This window comes from Lycium ferocissimum, chromosome 7 (assembly GCF_029784015.1).
Source record: "Lycium ferocissimum isolate CSIRO_LF1 chromosome 7, AGI_CSIRO_Lferr_CH_V1, whole genome shotgun sequence".
Lineage (NCBI taxonomy): Eukaryota > Viridiplantae > Streptophyta > Magnoliopsida > Solanales > Solanaceae > Lycium > Lycium ferocissimum.
The window spans coordinates 15,634,777-15,645,428 of NC_081348.1; the positions used below are offsets into that span (position 1 = coordinate 15,634,777).

Genomic DNA, 10,652 nt, shown 5'->3' on the forward strand with positions numbered 1-10,652 from the left:
ATTAAACAGATTCAGATAAATTGAAATAAAGTGAGTAACAACAAAGTGCATATTTCAATCGTATTTGCTTTAATTTCATTACGCTCCTAATGAATCTAAGCGGAAAATCCAAAACTTTTCCCTCCCATTACGTTAAATTTCTATTTTCAGCATAAAAAATGAATGCCTATATATAAAAACGACCATTCACAGAGTTGAAGATGCAAAACTATAGTTAGGACAATATTTTTTAACTCATGGTCAGAGGTTTCTTAATTATCATTACATTAGATAATGGATCATTAGTTTTCATCATGACATGTTCTCTTTCTCTCACATGAAAGATGTATTCTCTTAACCTATCTTTTGCTTTTTTCTTTTTCCCTTTATTATTCTAAATATTATTCTTATCGAAAGCAACAATATTTAAATCGTATTTCTACCCCTTCCACCAATCTCTTCATTAAACTGTTCGTTAGTATATTTTAAACCCTTAATATGTACTACTATACTTTTTATTTGTGAGATAGGCTACTCTCTCTCTCTCATTCTTCTCCATTTCTTCTCCGTATCCTCCACTCAGTTCTCTCTTTAGTTTTCTATTCGCTCCTAGGGTTTGAAATTCTTGTGTTTTTTTTCCTCATAAAATATATTTTCTCTTTAAAAAAATATACATATTTTCTGCTCATGGGCATATTTAAGTTTTAATTTCCCCTATTATTAATCATATCATACTTTAATATAGCTTAGTTTTCTGTTCACTACTTTTGTTGTTGTTATCGTTGTTGTTTATGGCTGGTTTGGACTTAGGTTCAGCTTCTCACCATCATTTTCTCCCTCATCATCTCCAAAGACCGCACGATCCTGAAGATGACGAAAATAATCGGAACAATAATCAATTTTCCGATGACAACAACAACGACAATAATAGCCCTTCTCAACAAGGCGGTGACGTTGTAGCACGTAGGCCAAGAGGTCGTCCGCCTGGTTCAAAAAACAAGCCTAAGCCTCCCGTGATAATAACACGGGAAAGCGCGAACGCGCTTCGTGCACATATCTTAGAAGTGAGTAGTGGCCATGATGTGTTTGAATCTGTTGCTACTTATGCAAGAAAAAGGCAAAGAGGAATATGTATATTGAGTGGTAGTGGTACGGTGAATAACGTCACCATCCGGCAGCCAGCGGCTGCAGGATCCGTGGTGACGTTACATGGTAGATTCGAGATATTATCGTTATCTGGATCTTTTTTACCACCACCCGCCCCTCCAGGAGCCACTAGCTTGACGATTTATTTAGCTGGTGGTCAAGGTCAAGTTGTTGGTGGAAACGTTGTTGGTGCACTAACTGCTTCAGGTCCGGTTATTGTAATTGCTTCTTCATTTACTAATGTTGCTTATGAGAGATTGCCTTTGGATGAAGAAAATGAGTCAATTCAGATGCAACAACAACAAGGTGGGGTGTCATCACAAAGTGGTAATTTTGCTGATCCATCAAATATTGGACTTCCTTTTCTTAATTTGCCACTGAATATGCCAAATGGTCAACTACAAATGGAAAGTGGAGGAGGAGGAGCAGGAGAAGGATGGAATGGAAACTCAGGAAACAGGCCACAATATTAGGTCAGGTTTTATTAAGAATTTTTACTTTTTGATGATGAAAAGATTTCACTAAAATCTCAATGGATATTATCACTTGTACATTATTAAGCTTGGGTTTCTAGCTAGTTTGACTGTTTTGAAATTTTATCCTTTTAATTTTTGTGAAATTTTCTTCGTTCCTTCTAGTTTGTGTGCTTTGTTGGAACTTCTAAGCACTCCATTAAAAATGTTTCTGGTTTTTTTAAAAACTAAGTCTGTTGTGACCATTTCTTTAGCAACTAGTGCAGCCATGAAATGATAAGATAATCCATGACTTTGGTAGTTTGGTTATTAAATGGAAAAGAAGAAGTTAATGAGCTAGATTAAAATAAGTTGTTGTTTATATCTATAAAATTTAGGTTCTCAACCTTATCTCAAATGGCTGTCCAACTCCACCTTCTCAGTTGTAAAAGATGATCAATATTAATTTAAGGGTACCTTTAATTTATCGAACATATATAAATCCTGTCGAATCTAATGGTTTTGTGAAACTAATTAGGAGTTATATTTAAAAAGCAGAATCATCTAAATTTTCTTGCTAGATCTGATGATGCACCACTTCAATAATAAAAATTAAAAAGATTAAGGTTGAGGTGACAAAGACACAAAGTACTGAACCTGATGACAAGTTGTTCAATAGAATAACCCAAATATTTTATCTTTTTTTTTCCCCTCTAGTTAAGAAACTAAAGTTTACTGATTGCATCCTGCTATGGAAACTTGTGATCTTTATGATAGATGCCATTGGAGCAATTCTTTGAAAAATCATGACGACATTCATTTGATGCTCTATTTCTATAGATGATCTTAAAGTCCTTTACTTTACTTTTTTGTTAGGCAATCTCTTTTCAGCCTAACTCAGCTAATAAGAAACTAGAGAAAAGAATCAGTTCTTTCTTCATCAAAGTACTTCTGTTTGTCAGAAAATCCGGTGTAATCCAGCTTGGCTTATTAGACCTTTTATTTGAAAGTGTTTCTTGGTTGACAGTAGAAACATGTGAGAAATTCAATCATATAAACTGATAGGAGCTAGCATGTTTAGAAAGACTAACTAGCATATTAGTAGATCCAAGCTGAAATTAGAAAGTTAGGCTCTATAGTGAATTAGCATAATGTAATTCTCCCTTTTTTTAGTTCAAAAGATAAGTTCGACTATATATATTGATATGCATTAATTAGTACAAAACGGAGTGCTGGACTTTTGCACTCTGTGTTATAGAAATGGAGAAATGTTACGTTTCGTAGTTATACTTTGCCTTGCAAAAGTAGTTCCTCATTTGTCTATCTCTACTTCTTCAAAGACAAACAAAGGAGGAATATGTTACGTATCTTATTTTATTTTTGCATCCTACCTCCTTTGCCAAAAAATCTGTTACTTTGTTTTGCTCCGGTCTTTGAATGTGTGCTGAATCTATAGCTCTCTGACCAAATAACCTGCAATTGGAAATTATGTTGCTCAGGCTCTTAAACTATTAACGGATGCTTGTCGGATTCTTGAAAAGTAGTACATTATATGTGAATCCGCATTGATGGTGACAATATTTTTGAAGAGTCCGAGCAACATAAATTGAAAATTCCTCCATCTCTTTGTTTTGTGCTGATTGGATAAAAATGTGTTTTATATCCTCCGGTTTTATCTTACGATTTACTTTGATAGCGCAAGGGTTATTTCTTTTTATCACTTGCCAATCTTCTTTAATTTTTTCCTAGAAAAATAAAAGATCATCAGTATTATAGCGGAGGTTAATAGACCTCAATCTGTATATTAACAACCAAAAAGAGAATACATGTAGAAAAACGTTGAATAGGTGTACTCATGGTCACTGGTATTAGTCCTCTTAAAAACCTAAACCATTTGAATGATTAGAATGACGGTGATTAGTCTGCCATAATTTACCTAGAGATCAGTTTTTATTGCTATGGCTCTGATGATTGATCAAAATTTATTTGGATTGAGTTGTAATGTTGCTAAGTTTTACAATGGACACAATTATGGGGGAATAATGGAAAACAAAACGAAGATGAAGTTGTTTATGGGTGAGGATTATTTCTTAAGGAAATTAAACAAGACGGTTAACCCAATAACATTTCCAGGAAATGAAATGGAAAAAGAAACTTAGGAAGTGTGTGCAGTTTGTCTATGAGAAATTCACCAGTCACAACAAAAAATTAATGCTTGATTCCTAAGTGGGTGAAAAAAAGTTTGCCAATGAAAGAAATTTCTTTGATTTGACTATTGTGACTCTTACTTGTTTCGACGTTATATTCAAAATTTTACAAAGAATATTTTTGTTCTTGGAGGTTGTTTTTCCCCAATACCAGTTCCTTTAATATGTGTCATCTCATTTACAGACTGTGAAAAACAAAGAACAAAAAAAAAAAAAAAAAAAAAAAAAAAAAAAAGTTATGCCTACATAAAACATTACCCATATCATTTTTTTGCGCAGATTGTCCTTCTTTTGGGGTGGTCTTTAAATTTTGTCCCTCAAATTGGTGGTCTTTAAGTTTTGCCCGTCGCTTGAAAAAGTGGACGAAAATACTGAGGTTCTGGGTTCGAACCCCAGCTCAGGCATAAAAATAAACATAATTTCGCAAGGTAAGGCTTTGAGAAAAGTCTGCCTTATGCGGCATAAGTTGCCTTAAGGCATAACTAAAGTTATGCCGGATCCGACATATGTTGCCTTAAGGCATAATTAAAAGTTTGCCTTATAAGGAAAACTTTGCTGAATCCAGAATAACTTTAGTTATGCCTTAAGACAACTTATGCTGTCTTGGGCAGATGTTGCCTTAAGGCATAAAAGTCTGCCTTATAAATTGCCTTCTGGCATATATAAAATATATGTCGGATCCGGCATAACTTTAGTTATGCCTTAAGGCGTTTATGCCGGATCTGGCATAACTTTCCCCAAGCCTTGCCTTACGAAATTATTTTTTATTTTTGTGCCTGAGCCGGGGTTCGAACCCAGACCAGAACCTCAGAGTTTCTACGCGAAAGGCAAAAATTAAAGACCAACAATTTGAGGGGCAAAAATTAAAGACCACCCCGAATGAGGGGCATTCCTGCGAATTGCCCTACCCATATCAAGATTTTTATTTTGCTCTCTTTGACAAATTTTTTGTTCTCCCCTTATTTGAATATGCAATCTCCTTTTTTTATGTAATCTCCTTGAAATAGAATAAAGAAACAAAAGCTGAACGATAAATAGTGCACAGCTGTTTATACAAACCTGTGGACACTACTTTTCTCTGTTGGTCATTAGTGAGTCTCGCTAGCAAGAAATGAGTTAGGTAGGGACAATTCTTCTTCTTTTTTTTTTTTTTTTTTTGTGCTAAGGTTTCTCTGGCGAAGACGACTGGTTTTAATTATAAGGTTAATAAGGAAAGACTGATACGCCCAAATTACACTTTTTAAATAGGTATAAAGCGGTCATTGTAATATAGTGGTACGGAGGAGGAGGAGGTTTTGAGATGGGCATTAGAGTCCTTGGTATCTCCTCCACCACTTCCTTGCATTGCGAAGTTTCATCATTTTCGGGCATCTCTTCAATAACTATGGGCTTTTCAATACTAGCCCTCTGCGTCTTTGGTACGATTTCTTCTTCAATAACCACGGGTTCATCAACATGTGCCTTATCATCAACTATCGCCTCACCTTTCACCAACTTGTCTTCCCCGAGTACCTTTCCACTGCTAATAGTGATTGCATTGCATTTATGTTCACCATCATTCTTCAGGTTGTAATCGTGTCACTAGGCAGTGTGCCTTTTCGCCTTTGATTTAGGGTAGCCGAGATTTGGCTAAGTTGTGATTCCAATTGCTTAATGAAAGTTGAATAAGAACTCACAAGTTGCCCTATGCTACTCATGCCGTCTCTCATACTCTTCGTGTCATCTTTCATCTCTTTGACAAAGGTGTCGGTTGATCCAACCTTTTTCAACACTATTGATAGCATGTCTTCGATTTTTGAACTAGCGGGATCACTAGCGGATGGTTGACTTGAAATTTGATGGCTCCCCTTTGGTGGGACATAAGGATTAGAGCTTTAATTTGGTGATTGTTGTAATTGTTATTGTAACCACCTTGATTGTTGTCCCTACATTGTGAGTTTCCTTGATCCTTGTTTCAACCTTGATTCCCTTGACCTTGCCGCCAAGGTGCTTGATTAGATCCATGGTAGTTAGGCCGGGAACCCCCGCTTGATTGTTGACAAAATGGGCCTCTTCATCATACATTTGGAAGTATTGTTCATCTTGAGAGCCTCCTTCACAAGACCCTACCGCATTCACATTTTTAGAACCTGCTCCTATCACATGCTTTGTAAGCGCCGCCATTTGTGTCATTAATTGAGCCATGTTTTCATCTCTCTCTTCTTCCTTCTTAATTTCCTCCCGAGATAATATTTTAGAAGGACCTCCTCCAACGACCTCCGACTCTCTAGTATGCCAAGCCTCATTAGTCTCGGTTAACTTGTCGAGTATAGCACCCACCACATCAAATGGGTTTTCCATAACGGACCCCTCCGCAATATTGTTGGCCACTGACTTGTTAGCCGAGTCAAGTCACCTATAAATAGTTTGAAGGAGCACATTGTCGGGTTACGCAGACAACACATAATTCCATCATCGGATTCAGAGTCAGATATTTTCACCTGAGACAACACAAACAACAACAAAAGGTAATAGGAGAAATAAAGACTAAGAGTAGAGTTTTACAGTAATTGGTAAATTTCTAGACCGTATTCCCCGATAACGGCACCAAAATTTAATACGCCCAAATTACACCTTTTAAATAGGTATAAAACGGTCGTTGGTCAAATATAGCACCCAAAGAGGTTGGGGTCGAACCCCATAAAGAATATAGTGGAGAAATATACTTATGAAGTGTAACGCTCAGCTATTAGTCTAAATTTCTAGGGAAAGAGGAAATAATTGTTTGAATTTTGTTCTGTCACTCTAAACATGTGAGAGAAATCAAAGTTGTTTTGTAATCAATAGGAAAAATGACTAAGGTTTTGATCTCAAATGAAAGTAACGCGATTGGGTATCGAGTCAACTCGTTTAAATGCTTAGATGTAACAGATGATGGGTTATCTTGGCTTTACCAAAAGTCTTCCAACCAAATTGATAAATTCCATCACTAAGCTTTTCCAAGCCTTAGGATGTGAAAATGTGGACACCCATTTTGGTCTCAAGTTAGCTATCTTATTCCTAGCTCTAGCTATTAGATGGGGTTTAAAGCCCCAAATTCTTGATATATAACTCTTTTCCAAGCAAAGTAAAGGTATCTGGGCACAAATAATGTTGGCCACCATTAAATGTCATTACAATACAAAGAGTTAATAGAAAACATCCATGATAAGTAAATAAGTTGAATATACAAAAATCAATCACCTAAGTAACAAATTTGGTCCCACAACCCTAGCTAATGGGATTAGCTACTCATATTTAATAAAATAAAATCAATAAGTGTTAAAGCATTCATGAGCTTACAAAGTTGTTGGGGAAGACAACAAAAAGAATCTCTTAGAAGCTTCACCAACAGACTAAAGTTTGTCTTCAATGATAAGAACAAAAGCAAACTAGAAGTATGGAATATTGAATAATGAGCTCAAAGCCCTAGACAAAGTATTTATAGTCAAAAGACAGAAAGCACAAAAAAGATCAAGTGGCAAAATGAGCCGACCGAAATACGGTGGCAATTCAGATCGCATTTGGCTTATGCGATCGCATTCGGGCCGCATCCCAAAGCCCTAAATCTTGTATCTTCGTTTTAGTGACTGATGCGGACACATTTGTAGCATCGTATTCTTGTTATGCGGTCGCATTCTATGAGAGATGCCCGTCAAGCAGATTCCGGTGGCATCAAGTTTAAGTTCCTGCGCGTTTTGCTTAGGTTCCCTTTTTTTCTTCAACTCTCAAAAACCTCAAAACACGAGCACAATAAAAACGTAAAACACTACTTAAAAGAGTTTAAGAAGGGATGTAAATGATTCAAAATCCGCACTTATCAAAGCGTCACATTTTGGCCATTTCGCAAAGAATATATATAGTATGACAGCTCACCTAGGTTTTTTTTCAGTTTCGAGTATGCGGTGGCATCAAGACTTTGCGGCGTCGCATTTGATGTCGCATTTGCGCGATTTCTGGCCCTTTTCTGTTCTTTTGTTCCCTTTTTCTCCTTCAACTCTCAAAAACCTCAAAACACGAGAAAACACAATAAAAACGTAAAACACTACTTAAAAGATTCCTAAAAAAGTATAAGAAGGGGATGTAAATGATTCAAAATCCACCACTTATCAAAGACCGGAGATCCAACTAGGTTTTAATTGTTACCTTTTGACCGTTAAGCTTATTAACTCGCAAAGAATATATATAGTATGACATAGACTTACTTATAAGATTAATAAAAGAAGACGAAAGATTCACCTAGGTTTAAATTGTGATCTTTTAGCCGTTAAGCTTGATCGCGAAGGCTATAATATGACATAGACTTTCTTATAGTTATAATTAGGTGAATAAAGAGGACGGAAAATTCAACTAGGTTTAATAAATTGTTATCGTTTAGCTGCTAAATTTAACTCGTGAAAATATATAGTACGAGATAATTAAATTCTTTGTGATCATTGTTCGTTCTTCCTTTTTTATCTTACACGTATAGACTTTCTTATAGGGTTAATAAAGGGAAGATGAGATGATGGAAAGGAAAATTGCGTGAATGAAGAGATCAACCTAATCTAAAAGCCAAGATTTTTCTTTTCTTGATAGCAAATCTTGATTGACTCAAAGAATTGATTCGAAGAAAGAAATTTCACTAAGGTCTAAGTAGGGTTAATTGTGATCTTTAAACCGTTAAACTTAACATGATAAAATTATAATATATAGCCAAACTCAATTAATGTGTTGTTCCTTCTTCCTCTTCGGCTTATACATATAGACGTTAACTAGAAAGGATCGGATAAACTTCAATATGGATCCCAAGATGATTAAAATTTAATTCAATTATCATAAGGGAGGAAATCTCATCAGAGTAAATCATTTATTTTCATTTGATAAAAAATTAGTAAGACAATCTGCAACTAATTCCTCTAAATTTTTAGTACTTTTCTTAAAACGAATAAAATTTGTCTTTTTCATTCCTCAGTACATGTAAACGTATTATTTTGATTGTGTTCTGTGCAATTATTATATATTGATTTGCTTCAAATCCAATTTAGAAACTTTTTTAATGTGAGTCGAGTGACAGGTTGGTAAGTATCGGATACTAACAAAATATAAATTTAAACAGAATTCAGTTTTTAATATATTTCAAAGCAGCATAGAATATCCACTAAATATGGTTTCTGTCAGAATTGGAGAAAAAAGAATGTGCTTCTATAAAGACTGTAACGACAATAACCATATACGTATATTTTTTTTAAATTTAATTAAATATTTGTATTTAAAAAGATTAACCATTAAATTTGATTGTATTTTTACGCACACTCAAATATTGTCGAAATTATGTTTCAAAATTTTAGCCACTATAGTTCATTAGATTTTACATGTTCTTTTTATTTAAAAATGCTCACTTGTTTCAACCTTTAATTTTGTACATCCATATTTTTTTAAGGAGGTTGTATAGTTATTTTTTACTTTCTTAATGACTAAAATTAGTGAGCAATCACATTTGTTATTAATCTATGACCATCTTTTATGGATATTACTTAAAATTTTCAAAAAAATTAGTGCTCATAATAACCAAAGTTTGACTAAAAAAATATTAGTCAGCATAAAAGTGAGGCCATAAAAAAAAATGTAAGTCAGCATAAAAGTGAGGCCATAAATTCCTATATTTGAAAAGATAGTATCCAACTTTGTATCTAGTCAGCCCTCATTTAATTTCATGCCAAAATCGCTAACGATGACAACTAAGAATCCTCGAATTCAAACTATTCAAAATTTTACAGAATCCAAATTTTTCCCTATAAATAAGACACAATCCTAGGCAAAGAAACACACAACGACAACAACAAATCCATTTGATCCCATATCCAAACAAACACATTTCTCCTCATCCTTTTCTTCTTTTTAGTCATGACTAGAACGAAAGTGAAGCTTGCTTTGATTGAAAGTAACATTTCATGAGAGAAAAGTCTCATCCAAATTTTTCCCTATAAATAAGAGAAATACTTAAAAACAACGACAACAACAAATCCATTTGATCCCATATCCAAACAAACACATTTCTCCTCATCCTTTTCTTCTTTTTAGTCATGACTAGAACGAAAGTGAAGCTTGCTTTGATTGAAAGTAACACTGAGAGAAAAGTCTCATACAAGAAAAGACAGAAAGGGTACTTAAAAAAGGGAAAAGTACTCAGCACCCTTTGTGATGTTGAGACTGCTACCGTAGTTTATAGTTCTTACCACAATGAACCTCAGTTGTTTCTAGATCATGATATTGTAATTAATACCTTTACAAAGTTCTGGGAGCTGCCGGAGTTGGAGAAATCATAAAACATGGTGACACTAGGAGAATTCATCAACAAAAAAAAAAAAGGATTAAAAAGTTTGAACAACAAGTGCGGAGGGTAAGGAAGAAGGACAGAGTGAAGGAGTTCACCAACAAGGTGCATGAAGTGTTGAATGGAAAAGATATTTCCGTTGACATGAACCCTTATCATCTCATTGATCTGAGTTATGTGATCAATGAAAATCTCAAACAAGTACGTGAAGTGATGAATGCGAAGGCTGATGGAGAGGATTCCACATCAAATGCCCCTCAATCCATTGCTAGAGAAATGGTGTCTGGTGGGACCAGCTCCGAGGGGTCAAGTTCTAGATATGATGATGCACCACTTGTATTTAATTAAAAATAAAAAGACCAAGGTTTAGGTGACAAAAATACAAAGTACTGAACCTGATGACAAGTTGTTCAATAGAATGACCCAAATATTTTATCTTGTTTTCCCTCCGGTTAAGAGACTTTGTTTACTGGTTTCATCCTGCTATGGAAACTTGTGATCTTTATGATAGATACAATTGGAGCAATTCTTTAA

At 34.9% G+C, this 10,652-nt stretch overlaps 1 protein-coding gene across 1 annotated transcript; it reads left to right on the forward strand.

Annotated features, from left to right (window-relative positions):
* Positions 1-501: 501 nt before the first annotated feature.
* LOC132062559 (AT-hook motif nuclear-localized protein 23-like) lies at positions 502-1,719 on the forward strand. The gene has a single exon (XM_059455108.1). The coding sequence runs from the start codon at positions 771-773 to the stop codon at positions 1,596-1,598; it is 828 nt and encodes a 275-aa protein (XP_059311091.1). The 5' UTR covers positions 502-770; the 3' UTR covers positions 1,599-1,719.
* Positions 1,720-10,652: the final 8,933 nt, after the last annotated feature.

Bases quoted from the DNA above. Each gene is read 5' to 3' on its own strand.
- LOC132062559 (XM_059455108.1), top strand. From the start codon at position 771: ATGGCTGGTTTGGACTTAGGTTCAGCTTCTCACCATCATTTTCTCCCT.